General features: G+C 44.9%; 1 protein-coding gene across 4 annotated transcripts in view; it reads left to right on the forward strand.

The window, feature by feature from the left end:
* Positions 1-17,635, forward strand: part of WDR47 (WD repeat domain 47) — a 45,722-nt gene that overhangs the window by 17,545 nt on the left and 10,542 nt on the right. For 2 of the 4 annotated variants that reach the window (XM_054036738.1, XM_054036741.1), the window contains exons 6-9: positions 241-364; positions 3,128-3,306; positions 6,531-6,788; positions 13,212-13,287. In XM_054036738.1, the coding sequence (XP_053892713.1) occupies positions 241-364; positions 3,128-3,306; positions 6,531-6,788; positions 13,212-13,287 (637 nt within the window). Of the gene's footprint in view, positions 1-237; positions 365-3,127; positions 3,307-6,530; positions 6,789-13,211; positions 13,288-17,635 lie in introns of all 4 variants that reach the window. The other 2 variants (XM_054036737.1, XM_054036739.1) reach the window with 1 other exon arrangement.

Raw genomic sequence — 17,635 nt, forward strand, 5'->3', positions numbered from 1 at the left:
AGAACAAAGTACATTACCTCTATTTTTAGGGCTAGCAACTGTTAGTGTAACAGGTTAAAATGGGATATTTTTGTCTGCTCTGCCAGTAATATCTTTGGGCTTCATATAATGGGGTGCTTTGTACATAATTATTTCAGATTTATTCTATAAATATATATTTCTTTACTTATTAGAGGATTTTCTATTAGTCAGATTTCACAAATAAACCTCTTCTTCTGTTTTTCATATCACTGAAAGAAGTGATACTCCTGTGGAGCCACAGCATTCCATTGGCAGTGAGACCATTTGCCAGAGTTCAGTTCCAGAAAATGAGCCAGTAAATGGAGCGCAGAATCAAGGACCAGCCAAACCAGAAAAAAATGAGGTAACATTTGATTATTTCCATATAAAAAGGCCTTTTGAGCTTCCTGCTCTGATAAATTGCATAACAATTTGCCTGCTATGATGGGAACTTCATCCACGTATATAATACAGATGCTTTTGAATCTTGTTTTGCTCTAAGTAATATACTTGTAACATAAGATATAATATATCTAATTGCCTTTCCATTAGACAAACTTTTGCTGTCATACAACTGGATGATGCAGCAGGTGATTGTGCTCTTAACTCAAATGTAACAAAAACTACTGTATATTTTAAAGTATTGTGCAGATGAAGTTAGCATAATGGTTAGAATATTCTGATCTAAGAATGAACCATTTTTGTAATTTACTTTTCTGTTTGGTAAATAAGGAATCCAATATAGAACTTACCTGCCGCTAGTTGTTTTGTGGGATGTAGTGTTAACATTTTGTATATGTCCTGCCTGTGACAACTAAGAAATTAAAATTATGTACACCCTATTGAGTGGACTATTCAATTTAGAATATAAAGATATACTCATGATGAATAACGGAAGCCTTGTTAATTGTATTTGTTAGAAAGTAAATCAGATTTAAGTTGCCCAACTTTTTTGTTTCAGTAAGCTTTCGGGAAGATACTGTAGGGCTTGAAAAACTTATCAGATGGCCAGGGAACTAAACCTAGCAGTCAGAACCTGAAAGTGTTAAGCAGGATCAGAAGGGAGGTTCATGGGCTTTTCACCAAGGTTTCTCCAAGCAGCAGCAGCAGAGTGAAGTGAAATGAGAGTTGTTGGCTTTAGTGCTTCCCACTGAACAGAGTTGCCTTCACTTTCCACCACCCAAATATCGACCTCTTTATTCAACAACAATGGATTGCAGTGTTTGCTGGATTTTTGTGTTACAATTATTGGTACTGAAATAGTGACAGATTGGGGACATATCTGGGTCAAATTGTGAACCCCATTTTCTTCTGAGAACACCACTTGGTGATTGTAACTTTCACTTTGACCGTAACTCTGTATTGTAATCTTCAAGTTGGATGAAAATATAATCAGGTAGTGTTGAAAACCAGTCTAATCTTGACAAGGTTAATCTACTTGAGACATTATGTGCACATGCTAGGGTGTGGGACACCTTAAAGAAGGCTAAGCTATCAGGAGCCATCAGCATTGAATGACTCTTCCCTACTAGAATGATGTAGTGGAGGGGTTGGAGCTGGGCATATGGACAGAGACTTTAAAAGGAGGCTCTTTTCTCAGCAAAGGGCCACTTCTTCCTCATTGTGTAAGCAAAACAGGCAGAAGAAACTCTGCCTCACATAATGATGCTAACCAAAACCAGGACTTGCAGGCAAGATGAGATCAGAAGGGAAGGTTGCGTTGAGGACTGTTACAGATTTATGGAAAACTTATTCAGCTTTTTTTAAAAAGTAAAATGGTTGCGGGGGTTTTTTTTTTTTTTTGGTTTAAAAAAAAAACAAGGAATTCCTTTGCTAAGCCTGTGTTCCTAACTTTACTGCTCAGTTTCCCTGAAGTGGTTAATCTAGAAATCACAGTTCCCACAACTCGGTGGATTCTGGAGAAATCCCTTACCAAATGGGGGCTCAGGAGGGCTATAACACTGGTTCTGGGTCTAGGCAGACAGATTGCAGGGTACCAGTGCTCAAGAAGGATGCCAGAGATGGGATCTGCATCTGTAAATGTGCCTGAGAGACCCAAAACTAGGAACAGTGATCAGTTATTGCCCACACCCAGGGGGCTTAGAAGCACGTGGGATTCAGCCGTTGAATCAAAATCACAGTTGACTGGGATCTGTCTAGAAAGGGTGATTGGGTCAGGTGGTGATAGACAACATTGTTTCCATTTGTACTTAACTCATACATCACAGTTAACCTCTTGATGAGGTGAGTGGGGATAGTTCACATCTTTCAAAGCTTTTATTTTAAGCTGTCTGTAGTTTTGTGATGACACCCTTGCATTGTTGCATACAACAGTGTTTTACTCACAACTATTAGAAACTTTCTTTAAAAAGAAAACAAGGTTTAGACTTTGCAGTATGATTCTGTGTTCCTTGACACTAATTGTACAAGGTACTGATTTCTGTTCCTACTGTATCAATAGAAGATCCACCAGCTTGTCTAGTTGTCCTGAAACAGCTCCTTCTAATCTACAGTTTCAAGGGTCATGAGGGTGTTTTGCCTTGGGTTTCATGTACGTGTACATATTAGTTGACAAAAGAAGTCCTACTTGTAATGCTTCTGAAAAAAAGAGAATGAAATCATCTTTTTTTCTGCTGCTGAGTAATTTTTTTACCTTAAATTTTGGTATTCCAGTGTTTAAATTTTGTCCTGAAGGATTGCTATAGCTTTTTGCTTGTATTACTAAAGTAAAAATCTGCTCTAAAAACTGATAGCAGAAATGGCATCTTTAAGCAGTAGATAAATTTCTTATGTGTATTCAGTTTTACTTGCTTACTATAGTGACAAAACCACTTTCATTCTTCAGTCCTGCAAAGCCAGATTCAAAAAATTAAAGCTTTATAACCATTAAAGCACAAACTGCTTTGTATATTTTGACATGTGCTGTTGACAAACATCCTTAAATCAAACTGTTCTCAAGGAGCATTTTCTTACTTTGTCTATTTTTACAGTTTGATTATTATTGATTAAAAAAAATGGTTGATTTGTGTGTGTACAATGAAATGGACCTTTACCAACATTTACTATTAAAATTCTAACCTTTTTAAGTCTAATTGTGTCTAACCCAAATAATCCTTATTTCATTAAGCTTCGTGATTCAACAGAGCAGTTTCAAGAATATTATAGACAAAGATTACGTTACCAACAGCATTTAGAACAGAAAGAGCAACAACGACAACTGTATCAGCAAATGTTGCTTGAAGGAGGAGTAAACCAGGAAGATGGGACAGACCAGCAACAGAATCTTACTGAACAGTTTCTTAACAGGTTGGCTTTAGTTGACTGTTCCACTGATATGTCATTTTATGCTCTTTAGTACTAAATTGCCCCCTAGATCCTAATCTGCTTAGATATTCAGAATGCCAAATATGGAATTACTCTTTTTGCAGATGTACCCAAAAATAACTTTCTGGGCTAAAATTATGTTTGCCAATAAATTTATCTGAAGTATAAACTCCTCTGTGATGAACAGGAATGAAAAATAACTCACTAAACAATTTAGTGAAATAACAATGAACTTGTATACAGATATTTGAAGTTGTTTGTGGTCTCTCTTTAAATGTTTTATACTAAGATAACCCTGTAATTGGGAGAGCTTTTCTCCATATTGGCTTATATTTAGACAATTCATTACTAAGATTTGGGGTATTGATATGAAAATCATGAGGAAAGCCAACTAACTGCTAACAAGAACAAATCTGCTTTAATTAGTCATATTCTTTGGAAGCTCAAATAGGCAACTGACTCACTTTTTATTTTTCCTTGGTTTTATAATATAATGAACTTAATTCAAACCAAGCAGCAACTAAAAAGCTGGCTTTGGGTATTTTGGTCTAAAAATAATGACAGTTGTCATTGTGTTGGTATTCTAAAGCTACAAATCCCTCTTCAAATACAGTATCCTCTAATGGTCAAAATTTGAATAAATAGACATAAGTTTTGCAAAGAAAAGCTTGGCACTCCCCCCTCCCTTTTCCCTCCCCTCCCCCCGCACCTCCACTCAAAAAAGGTTTTACTAACTTTTTGATGTCTGCTGACTAATGATTATAATCTGACTTTTTCCAGCATGGCACTTGAGCACACCTAAATTCAAGAATGTAAAGTTTAAGCATGGGTCTAGGTGCTGTACTTTGGACCAGGGCCTCTGTTTTTCTAGAACCTGAAAAACTGGATATATTTGAGGAAAGTTTTAAGGAAACTTACTGTACAGCCATTTTTTATAATGAATTCTTTAGCGGGGGAAAATGTTTAACTTCTTGTGATATATTTTGACCAAGTCTGCTGTGTACACAGTTCTGTTGCATAAACCCACCTTGCTTTGCTCTAAATGATTTGACCAAGCTCAAGGATTATTCAGTTTAAGGAATAAAATTATAGACCCTAGTAATTTAAACTACTGATAACTTAGCATTTGGGAATTTTAAACTAGACTGGAATATGGCCATCAGGCAAATAAAATATTCTACATATATCCTTGAAATATTTATATTAATTGGCTGTGCTTTTCATATGGGAAGTATTACTAAATCAGGCTCTTCATGTTAAACTGTCTCATATCTAAATTTTAGCCCTCCTGGAGAAGAGTGAAATTTTTATAGATTTGTTTTCTGGCCATGTAAAATAAACTTTTCTTTTTAAAATTCATGTCATAATAGGGAATATCACACTTGTGTAATTGGAATATTTTTATTTTCGTTAGTTCATAAGACCAAAACTTATTTGAAGGAATGTGTGAATACTATTTGAACTCTGGTAGCAAAGAGAGGAAATTCAGTTCAGAGGCAAAATTCATCAACTAAGTCTATTAAGTATTATTACCTAGTTCTAGTATTTTGGGCCAAGTGTTTTTGTCTTTTTATGAAGGATTCCTGTTGATATTAATGGAAATCCTTTGTACGTGTCTAGTGTATAGCCCAATATTCAGAAACCCATGAAAATTCAAATGGACAGAATTTAGCCCTTAAAAAACCCAAAAACTCTTAATGTTTGTTAGGTCTGTGCTAAATAACCTGCCCCATGTATGAACTGTTATCAAACACACAATTCTGTCATAAAACAATTGTGGCAAGGCACCTCCTTTATCTTGCTGGGCGCAGCGTTTCCCCCTCTGGCAGTGGGGACCTGGAATTAATCAGTCCCAGTGTGGACCTCAGGGTAGGCCTAAGCAGGAGTACCTTTTAGCCAAACAAAAAAGAAACAAGGTAATAACATAAAAGAGGGAATACTTTTTTCTCTTCCCCATCTCTGCGGTGTTGCCTCATTATGCTCACCTCTGGGTGCCAGTTCTTCCCCAAACAGTCCATTTGCATAGTTACTTTCCGTATAGGGAGGAGTGCAGCCCTCCACTCAGGAGAAGCCTTTTTCCCTGTGGTCACTAGCCCTGCTGCAGCTTATCTCCTTTTCTGGTGAGAGAGAGAGGGAGGGTTTTTTAAAGGTCACAGGCAGCCCTTAATTGAACTCAAGTCTCCCTCATTGGCCTGAGGTAACCTCTTTTCAGTTCATGGGGGAGGACCTTTAACATTGCAGGGCTGAGCGAGAGCTCCTCATCAGCTGCCTCCTAGCAATGGCCAAAGTGGCCATCTATAACACCAGGGAGAGGATGTTGGCCGAGAGGCAGCTCTGCGACTGTGGGGCCTATTTCCGTTCCTCTCTCTGGTCACGTATACAAGCAGAGTCCCTTTGGGCTGTGTCCGCTGGCTCCCTTGACAGCTTTGAGGAGCAGTGGGCACTGTCTGGGGTTCTCTGCTCAGTGTTCCCTTCAGGTTCCCTGCTTTTGACACTTTGCCCTCACACCTGTCCTTGTTTTTTCTTCTGTTGTCCCCTGTATTTGAGTCCTGTGATCAGTGGCTCCTCCCCTTAGGCTGGGGGAGGGGCCTTTTGCCATGGGTGGGCTCCTGCCAGCCCACTTCCTGGACCTCAACAAGACCACTCTCTTACAGTTGTCTGGTCTGACTTTGTCACATAATAGATTCACTCTAGAAACCTCATGAGCTTGAAATCCCCAAAATGTAATTATTTCAGTTATGTAGTAAATACATAACCTAAAATAAGGTGCTCAATGTTTGATTCTAGTTATCTTCATTACTTTCTATGGTTCTCTTATGAGTGTGATATTAGGTTGTCACTTTGGTGACAAAGTGTAAAGAAGTATTTGTATGATTATTTTATGATGGGAGAAATAGATATTAAATGTAAAGGAAAACTTATTTTTTACTTTGACATCTTGTCAGTTTGTTCATATGAAAATACTCTTCCTTTCATTTTGGCAGGGTGGGGTTAAAGCATGTCAAAAATATTATCATTCTTTAAGTAAATGGGCTGCTAAAAATCTTTGGGTTAAACACCACTGTAATTAAATATAATCTTTTCATAGATGAATTATTATACCTATCATGCTACTGGGCAACATGGGTACAACTTCACTTTTCAAGTTCCCATATTATAAACTGTTTCTTTAACTTTTATTGTCTGTTTTCATCAACCCTCTGCAGGTCTATTCAAAAGTTGGGAGAGTTAAACATAGGTATAGACACTCTTGAAAATGATGTTCAGACGCTCAGCCAGCAATGTAATGGGAGCAAAGGGCATGCATCTAACACACCAGCAACTAGCTTTGTATCACCACCTCCAGATGTTAGTCAGAGAATAGGTACTGATAACCAAAATGTTAATACGAGCACTCCTCAAAAGCGTGGATCAACAAATCAGATACCCTTTCTTGAAGAATCGCCAGTCCATGGGAGTAAAACGTAAGCACTAGAGATTGTTCAGAGCTGGAAATGTTATTCATAGTATTAACTGAAGATTAGCATGGGTACTGTATTTTGAAAACTAGAAAATTCATTTATTTGTGGTGATGTATGGAACCCTATGACCCGACCTGAATCCGATGGGACCTGACTAAAAGTGTTAGGTCCAGATCAGGTGGGTTAGGTTGACTCTCCTCCTGCTGTGGAGTCATTGAAGTGGAGGCAGTGTGCCCCGCTCCTGTTGTCTTCTGTCACCCTTGCTGCACTGTGCATGCTACAAAGTGAATGTGCCGAGGAGTTGTAGCCCTCTCAGGCCATGTCTATGCTTCCTGGGGATCAATGCTGCTGCGATGGATGCAGCAGCTGGGGTCGATTTAGCGGGTCCACTAAATCGACAGCAGAGGGCTCTCTGGTCGACTCCGGTACTCCTCCAGAACAAAAGGAGTAAGGTAAGTCGACGGGAGAGTGTGTCCCGTCAATGCAGCGTGGTGTAGACACCGCGGTAAGTTGACCTAAGCTACATCAACTTTAGCTATGTTATTCATGTATCTGGCGTAGCATAACTTAGGTCGACTTACCCTGGTAGTTTAGACAAGGCCTCACTCTATGGGTATGTCTACACTATGAAATTAGGTCGAATTTATAGAAGCCGGTTTTATAGAAATTGGTTGTATACAGCCGATTGTGTGTGTCCCCACATAAAATGCTCTAAGTGCATTAAGTCGGCGGACCGCGTCCACAGTACCAAGGCTAGCGTCGACTTCCGGAGCGTTGCACTGCGGGTAGCTATTCCACAGTTCCCGCAGTCTCCGCCGCCCATTGGAATTCTGGGTTGAGATCCCAATGCCTGAATGATGCAAAACAGTGTCGCGGGGGGTTCTGGGTACATGTCGTCAGGTACCTCCCCCTCCATCAGAGCAACGGCAGACAATCGATTCGCGCCTTTTTACCTGGGTTACCTGTGCAGACAACATACCACGCCAAGCATGGAGCCTGCTCAGCTCAGCTCACCGTCACCATATGTCATCTGGGTGCTGGCAGACGTGGTACTGCATTGCTACACAGCAGCAGCTAATTGCCTTTTGGCAGTAGATGGTGCAGTATGATTGGTAGCCTTCATCGGCGATCTGGGTGCTGGCAGACATGGGGCTGGCAGACGTGGGGCTGCATTGCACACAGCAGCAGCCCCTTGCCTTTTGGTAGAAGATGGTATATTACGACTGATATCCATCATCGTTGTACTGCAGTGGCTGTCAATCATGGGCACCTGGGCAGACATGCTCAGTCCTATCGAACAGTCTCGACGATGATGGCTATCAGTCGTAGTATGCTATTTTCTGCCAAGCGCCCAGTATTTTCTGCCAAGCATCCAGAAGATGCCGAGGGCTATCAGTCATGCTGCACCGTCGTCTGCCAGCTTAAGATGTAAAAAATAGATTTGTTCTGTATTCATTTGCTTCCCCCTCCCTCCGTGAAATCAACGGCCTGCTAAACACAGGGTTTTGAGTTCAATCTTGGAGGGGGGGCATTCTGTGTGACAGCTGTTTGTGTTTCTCCCTGATGCACAGCCACCTTTGTTGATTTTAATTCCCTGTATTTGTACGCCGTGTCGTCACTCACCCCTCCCTCCGTCCATCAGATACTAGTTTCGCGCCTTTTTTCAGACCAGACGCCATAGCTCTGGGATCATGGAGCCTGCTCAGATCACCGCGGCAATTATGAGCACTATGAACACCACGCGCATTGTCCTGGAGTATATGCAGACCCAGGACATGCCAAAGCAAAATCAGGACCAGCCGAGGAGGCGATTGCAGCACAGCGACAAGAGTGATGAGGAAATTGACATGGACATAGACCTCTCACAAGGCACAGGTCCCAGCAATGTGCAAATCATGGTGTTACTGGGGCAGGTTCATGCCGTGGAACGCCGATTCTGGGCCTGGGAAACAAGAACAGACTGGTGGGACCGCATCGTACTGCAGGTGTGGGACGATTCCCAGTGGCTGCGAAACTTTCGCATGCGTAAGGGCACTTTCATGGAACTTTGTGACTTGCTTTCCCCTGCCCTGAAGCGCCAGAATACCAGGATGAGAGCAGCCCTCACAGTTGAGAAGGGAGTGGTGATAGCCCTGCGGAAGCTTGCAATGCCAGACAGCTGCCAGTCAGTTGGGAATCAATTTGGCGTGGGCAAATCTACTGTGGGGGCTGCTGTGATCCAAGTTGCCAGGGCAATCAAAGACCTGGTGATATCAAGGGTAGTGACTCTGGGAAACGTGCAGGCCATAGTGGATGGCTTTGCTGCAATGGGATTCCCAAACTGTGGTGGGGCGATAGACGGAACCCATATCCCTATCTTGGCACCGGAGCACCAAGCCACCGAGTACATAAACCACAAGGGGTACTTTTCAATGCTGCTGCAAGCCCTGGTGGATCACAAGGGACGTTTCACCAACATCAACGTGGGATGGCCGGGAAAGGTACATGATGCTCGTGTCTTCAGGCACTCTGGTCTGTTTCGAAAGCTGGAGGAAGGAACTTTCTTCCCGGACCAGAAAATAACCGTTGGGGATGTTGAAATGCCTATCGTGATCCTTGGGGACCCAGCCTACCCCTTAATGCCATGTCTCATGAAGCCATACACAGGCAGCCTGGACAGTAGTCAGGACCTATTCAACTACAGGCTGAGCAAGTGCCGAATGGTGGTGGAATGTGCATTTGGACGTTTAAAAGCGCGCTGGCGCAGCTTACTGACTCGCTCAGACCTCAGCGAAAAGAATATCTCCATTGTTATTGCTGCTTGCTGTGCGCTCCACAATATCTGTGAGAGTAAGGGGGAGACATTTATGGTGGGGTGGCAGGTTGAGGCAAATCGCCTGGCCGCTGATTACGCACAGCCAGACACCAGGACGGTTAGAAGAGCACAGCAGGGTGCGGTGCGCATCAGAGAAGCTTTGAAAACGAGTTTTGTGACTGGCCAGGCTACAGTGTGAAACTTGTGTTTTGTTTCTCCTTGATGAACACCCCCCCCCCTTGGTTCACTCTACTTCCCTGTAAGCTAACCACCCTTCCATCCCCCTCTTCAATCACCGCTTGCAGAGGCAATAAAGTCATTGTTACTTCACATTCATGCATTCTTTATTAATTCCTCACACAAGTAGGGGGATAATTGCCAAGGCAGCCCAGGATGGGTGGGGGAGGAGGGAAGGAAAAGGACACACTGCAGTTTAAAACTTTAACTCTTATTGAAGGCCAGCCTTCTGATGCTCAGGCAATCATCTGGGGTGGAGTGACTGGGTGGCCGGAGGCCCCCCCACCGTGTTCTTGGGCGTCTGGGTGAGGAGGCTATGGAACTTGGGGAGGAGGGCTGTTGGTTACACAGGGGCTGTAGCGGCGGTCTCTGCTCCTGCTGCCTTTCCTGCAGCTCAACCATAGGCAGGAGCATATCAGTTTGATGCTCCAGCAGCCGGAGCATCAACTCTTGCCTTCTGTCTGCAAGCTGACGCCACCTATCATCTTCAGCCAGTCACTTGCTCTGTTCATCCCGCAATTCAGCCCGCCACCTCTCCTCTTGTTCATACTGTGCTTTTCTGTAGTCTGACATTGACTGCCTCCACGCATTCTGCTGTGCTCTTTCACCGTGGGAGGACATCTGGAGCTCCGTGAACATGTCATCCCGAGTCTGCCGTTTTCTCCTTCTAATCTTCACTAGCCTCTGTGAAGGAGAAACATTTGCAGCTGGTGGAGGAGAAGGGAGAGGTGGTTAAAAAAGACACATTTTTAGAGAACAATGGGTACACTCTTTCACGTTAAATTTTGCTCTTCACATTACACAGCACGTGCTTTCGTTACAAGGTCGCATTTTTCCTCTTATATTGGGGGCCTGCCGGTTTGGTGTGAGAGATCACTCACACAGTGCCAGGCAACTAGATTTCAGCTTGCAGGCAGCCATGGTAAGCCACAGTCTTTTGGCTTTTTTAACCTTCTTAACATGTGGGAATGGTTTCAAACAGTAGTGCCCTCATTTCCCATACCAAGCACCCGTTGGGTTGGCCATTTAAAATGGGTTTGCAAAATAAAAGGAGGGGCTGCGGTTTCCGGGTTAACATGCAGCACAAACCCAACTAATCCCCCTTCTTCCCCCCCCCCCCCCCCAATTATCGGGGATGATCACTTCACCCCTCCCCCCACCGCTTGGCTAACAGCGGGGAACATTTCTGTTTAGCAGAGCAGGAAGGGGCACCTCTGAATGTCCCCTTAATAAAATCATCCCATTTCAACCAGGTGACCGTGAATGATATCCCTCTCCTGAGGATAACAAAGAGCGATAAGGAATGGATGTTGTTTGCATGCCAGCAAACACCGGGACCATACGCTGCCATGCTTTGTTATGCAATGATTCCAGACTACGCGCTACTGGCCTAGCGTGGTAAAGTGTCCTACCATGGCGGACGGGATAAGGCAGCCCTCCCCAGAAACCTTTTGCAAAGGCTTTGGGAGTACATGAAGGAGAGCTTTCTGGAGGATTTCCACTCCATCCCCATACACATTAACAGACTTTTCCAGTAGCTGTACTGGCCGCGATTGCCAGGGCAAATTAATCATTAAACACGCTTGCTTTTAAACCATGTGTAATGTTTACAAAGGTACACTCACCAGAGGTCCCCTGTGTGCCCTCAGGGTCTGGGAGCACGCCTTGGGTGAGTTTGGGGGTTACTGGCTCCAGGTCCAGGGTGATAAACATATCCTGGCTGTTGGGGAAACTGGTTTTTCCGCTTCCTTGCTGCTGTGAGCTATCTACATTATCTTCATCCTCATCTTCCTCGTACCCGGAACCCGCTTCCCTGTGTGTTTCTCCAGTGACGGAGTCATAGCACACGGTTGGGGTAGTGGTGGCTGCACCCCCTAGCATGGCCTGCAGCTCCGTGTAGAAGCGGCATGTTTGCGGCTCTGTCACGGAACTTCCGTTTGCCTTTCTGGCTTTGTGGTAGGTTTGCCTTAGCTCCTTAATTTTCACGCGGCACTGCTGTGCGTCCCTGTTATGGCCTCTGTCCTTCATGGCCTTGGAGACCTTTTCTAATATTTTGCCATTTCGTTTACTGCTACGGAGTTCAGCTAGCACTGATTCATCTCCCCATATGGCGAGCAAATCCTGTACCTCCCGTTTGGTCCATGATGGAGCTCTTTTGCGATCCTGGGACTCCGTCACGGTTACCTGTGCTGATGAGCTCTGCGTGGTCACCTGTGCTCTCCACGCTGGGCAAACAGGAAATGAAATTCAAACATTCGCGGGGCTTTTCCTGTCTACCTGGTCAGTGCATCTGAGTTGAGAGCGCTGTCCAGAGCGGTCACAATGAAGCACTGTGGGATAGCTCCCGGAGGCCAATAACGTCGAATTCCGTCCACACTACCCCAATTCCGACACGCTAAGGCAGATTTTATCGCTAATCCCCTCATTGGAGGCGGAGTAAAGAAACCGGTTTAAAGGGCCCTTTAAGTCGAAAGAAAGGGCTTCGTCGTGTGAACATGTCCAGGCTTAATTCGATTTAACGCTGCTAAAGTCAACCTAAACTCGTAGTGTAGACCAAGCCTATAGCACATACAGTGCAGCTGGGGGTGGTGAATGACAGGAGTAGCGCACACAGCCACCACCACATGGGGCTGCCACCATGACACCATGAGCGGGAGGAGGGGAGCCCACTCCAGCAGCAGCAGGCAGTATCAGGTTTGAGGAGAAGGGGCCGGGCTGGGCCATAAAATGACTGAACTCTCTCAAGGTCAGGTCTGGTGGGCTTGGGTTGAAAAAATCAGGCGCTAGCAGACCTTCAGTGATACACAGTTCTTGCTAAATGGTCAATGTAAACTCAGGTTTTTTTCAGTTCACTTTAGATTTCTGGTTTTGATAGATCACCCTGTAAACAATATATCCTGATTTTTTTTTTTTTTTGCTCCCTATTTGTATACGTCTTGCCAGTTATTTTCCATTTTACTGATTGACTGCCTACACAGGGAAACCATAAAACTGACTATACACCTTCTGTATAATGTAGAAAGTAATGGGACAGGAAGAGGGAGACTTACTCTTTCCTTTTTTTAAGATGTTGCTTGTAGTAATAGTAAATACAACACTCCCAGACAAGTTAATTTTCAAGATGACAATGTCGCTTTTTAGTTATATATTTAACATTTTATTTTACTTTGCAAAAATATTTTTAAAAATTCTGTAAAATGATGGCTTATTGTTAATGTGTCAGACATAAGTGCTACTGTTGCTCCTATAAATTAATGAGTTAATTCTGAGTGCCTGGTTGGATATTGTTGTTTTAGTCAGAATATATTCATCGAACAGACAAATTAGAAATGAGAAAGATCTGCTTATCTTGTGTATTGCATTGAATTTTTTTTTTATTTTTAAAAACCAAACAGTATGCCAGAACACACTATCATTCAGCCACAACTTGAAGATTCTTCAGGGAATCTAACTAGGACAAGAGGTGATGAGGTGAGACTTTTTTAAAGGGTATTTATATTATCCTTACAGGACACAGCTTTTGAATCTGACTATATAATATCTTAATAATATTAGATGTTAAGAGCAACAGTATTTGTAATGAGTTTCTAATACATGCCAAGTTTCAAAATGAAGAAAATGTAGATGAGGGTTAAGACTAAATGGGGGTACGAGGGGGCTGGGTGCAGCAAAATTTCAGGCTCCCCTCATATCCACCCCAAAACAATTCCTACTCCATGAAAATCGTCTCAGACTGCAACTTGCTCTTTTAAGTCCTTACCATCAGTGCTCTCCTATGCTGGCCCCCAAAATACTGCTTATGGGACTTTGTCTATTACCTTCATAAAGTAATATTTGGAGTATTCTGAATGGAGTCAGGCAGCACATAACTATCTTCCTTACAAAGTGGAGGGTTTGGTATAATGTGGGGGACACATACCATGATGATAAATGTATCAAATGACCAGATATTAATTCTTTGCATATTCTGATTCTAAGAAGGGAACTAGACCATTTTCTTTCTCTGTTATAAGAGGGCTTTGTGGAGTAGCCCGTTTCTCACCCCACTCCCATCCACTCATTTACAGTCCAAAAAACCTCTTGCATAGTAGTAGGGATCTTCAAGGTTTCTGCCTCTTTTCTGGCTTGTAGGAGAAAGGGAATGCCAGGTGGCTCCAAAATGCTTGTTGGCCCAAGAACAATCAGAGGGAGTAGAGCACTGACCACATCATACAGTACTGAGGCAAATACACCCATGAAAGGAGCTGCTGTTGCCACACTGAGTGACATATTTTTGCAGGTGGTTGTTCATGTCCGTTCCAATCGGGGGCGGGGGAGATGTGTGCGTGCACATGGCAGCCAAAAGATTTTTCCCATAGCAGTATCCGTCAGGTTGGTCCGGGCACCCCCCCTGGAGTGGCATCTTCATGGCGCTTAATATAGGGCCCTACTGACCCACCACCCCCTCAGTTCCTTCTTACCGTCAGTGACGGTTAGCTGGAACTTCCCCTTGCTCTTGTCATGACAAGTGCATTTGGCAGTCTGTATATAGTTATTCATTAGTTTTTGTAGTTAGTGTTAAGTAGTTAGTTGGTACTTAAAGTTAGTTCTTAAGCTTCCTTTGGGGGGCGGGTTTCCCTCCAGCGCTATCCAGGCGCTGGGGCATGCTGTGGTCCCCAGGCTTCAAAGCCTGTGAAGTCTGTGGCAAGTGTATGCCCAGAAGCGATCCTTAGACTTTGTGTGTGAAGTATTTGTGGGAGAGCCTTCAAAAGGATCGCTGTAGGATCTGCAGGGGGGTTTGCCCCAGGTCATTAAAAGGTAGGGATGAGTGCCTGAAGATCCTACTAATGGAAGTGACACTCCGACCCCGGGTCGGTGGACCCTGCACCGAATACCTCCTCCTCGGTACCTCAGCTACCAAGGCCCCTCCTCAAAGAATTGGGAGGCAAAATGACTCGACCTTTTCAGGAGAAAAGTCTGCTGCACTAGCGGCTTGCAGCTCGGCATTTCTAATCAGCAGGCCATTGTCAGCAGGTACTGCTATAATACGTGCAGGGAAATGGCGAAATTTGCAGAGCTGCTGCCGCAGGACTCCCACACCGAGTTTTCGGCCCTGGTGGAGGAGGGCAAGCTCATTTCCCGAGCTCCACTGTGGGCCACACTGGGCAGAGCTGATGTGGCTATTCGGGTTATGGCTACAGGGATAGCCATGAGAAGGGGTTCCTGGCTACAGGTCTTGGGCCTGCCGTACGAAGTCCAGCAAACTCTTCAGGACCTCCCCTTTGAGGGTTTGGCTCTCTTCTCTGAAAAGACGTATAAAAGGCTACATAGCCTAAAGGACTTGAGAGCCACCCTCAAGTCGCTGGGCCTCCACACTCATACCACGCAGCGGAAGCACTTAAGGCCGCAACCTCCTCTGTTTTTTTTTTCAACAGAACCGTCAAGATGATTCCCCGAGGAGGAATAGGAGTGGCAGAAAGAGACCACATCCATCCTCAAGCCAGGGCTCTGGCCAATCCAAGCCACCTTCGGGCCAGAAACACGCCTTTTGAAGGTGTGCATGAGGACGGTGCACCAATGAACGAACTGGATCCAAAACGCCTTACATTCTCGTCCCAACTATCCCCTTTCTACCCTGGTTGGTCCTGTTTCACATTGGACTGTTGGGTGCGCCACATGGTAGAAAGGGAATACTCCCTCCAATTTTTGGCCCTCCCACCTTTCTAACCCCCTTCCCAGTCCCTCTTCAGGGACCCTTCTCATGATCAACTCCTATCGATGTGGGCAGTGGAAGAGGCTCCTCAGGAGCTGAAGAGCAAGGGCTTCTATTCCCGGTATTTCCTAATACCGAAAGCCAAAGACAGGCTCAGGCCCATCCTAGACCTGCAAGAGCTCAACAAGTTCATGAAGAAACTCAAGTTCTGCATGATCTCCTTCGCATCCATCATCCCTTCCTTGCATGCAAGACTTCTGAGCCCACTTGACCAGGAGAAGTGTATCAGTTATTACAGACAACACCACGGTGATGTTTTATATCAACAAATGGGGGTGCATGCTCCTCTCCCCTGTTTCAGGAAGCCCCCAGGCTGTGGGACCTTTTTGTGTAGAACGTTCAATACACCTACAAGCGTCGTACCTCCCTGGAGTGCAGAACAAGTTGGCGGACTATCTCAGCAGGGTCCTTCCATGGCCATGAGTGCTCCCTATGCCCGGATGTCACAAACTACATCTTCCAATGGTGGGATTTTCCTCAAATAGACCTCTTTGCTATGCAATGCAACAGGAAGTGGCAGCGGTTTTGCTTCTTCCTGAATCACAGCCTGGGCTCCATTGCAGATGCGTTCCTCCTCGCATGGGGAGGCCATCTCCTATACACTCTTCCACCTATCCCTCTTATTCACAAGGTGCTCCTCAAGATTCGGAGGGAACAAGCTTCAGTGATACCTCCAGCCTGGCCCCACCAATATTGATACACATCACTCCTGGAAATGTCCGTGGAAACCCCAGTCACCTTGCCGCTCTTCCCAGACTTAACTCCGGATCACGTCCATCTCCAGCACCCGAACCTCAAGTTGTTGCATCTCACAGCATGGAAGCTCTCCTGTTCTGACCTGGTCAAAAAAGTCCTCTTTGGCAGTAGGAAACCCTCCACCAGGGCTACCTACCTAGCCAAATGGAAGAGGTTTTCGATCTGGTCGGTGCAACACTGTCCATCTCCGATGCTTGTGTCTATAGTCCAGTATAAGGGGTATTTTCTCCAGCTTAAGCAGCAGGGACTGTCCATATCATCAATAAGGGTTGGCTGCCATCTCTGCCTTCCATCGAGGCGCAGAGGGCCGGTCGGTCTTTGCCAACCCTATGGTCAGCCATTTCCTGAGAGGTCTTGACAAGCTATATCTGCACGTCTGACAACCAGTCCCGACCTGAGACCTCAATCTGATCCTTTCCAAATTGATGGGTCCACCCTTCGAACTGCTGGTGACTTGTTCCCTGCTCTACCTCTAGTACAAGGTGGCATTTCTGGTAGCAATAACCTCAGCCAAGAGGGTGTTTGAACTCAAGGCCCTAACAACAAGCCCCCTTACACCATGTTCTATAAGGACAAAGTTCAGTTCAGGCCACATCCAGCTTTCCTCCCGAAGGTTGTCTCCCAATTTCACATCAACCAGGACATCTTCCTCCCAGTGTTCTATCCTAAGCTCCACGCAAGCGGCAGAGAGCAGAAGCTTCACTCTATGGACATCTGCAGAGCGCTAGCCTTTTACATTGGAAGAACGAAACCTCATTCTGGAAGTCCATTCAACTGTTTGTGGCTGTGGCAGACAGGATGAAAGGTCTTCCAGTCTCCTCTCAACAAATTTTGTCATGGATCACATCACGTCCTGCATCCATGATTGCTATAACCTGGCAGAGGTGTCTGGTCCACATCCCACCCTTGCTCATAGTGCACTCCACCAGGGCGCAGGCTTCTTCAACAGCCTTCCAGGCACATGTTCCCACCCAGGAAATATGCAGAGCGGCGACGTGGTCCTCAATACATACTTTCACATCACATTATGCTAGCACCTAGCAGGCTAGAGATGACGCGGCCTTTGGTGGAGCAGTGCTCCAGTCAGTGGACATCTGAACTCCAACCCCACCTCTGGAGCTTAGGCATGGGAATCACCTGATTGGAATTGACATGAACAAGCACTCGAAGAAGAAAAAATGGTTACTCACCTTCTCGTAACTGTTGTTCTTCAAGATGTGGTGTTCATGCCCATTCCAATACCCACCCAACTACCCCCCTGTCGGAGCAGCTGGCAAGAAGGAACTGAGGGGGTGGTGGGTCGTTAGGGCT

This window comes from Malaclemys terrapin, chromosome 8 (assembly GCF_027887155.1).
Source record: "Malaclemys terrapin pileata isolate rMalTer1 chromosome 8, rMalTer1.hap1, whole genome shotgun sequence".
Taxonomy (NCBI): Eukaryota; Metazoa; Chordata; order Testudines; family Emydidae; genus Malaclemys; species Malaclemys terrapin.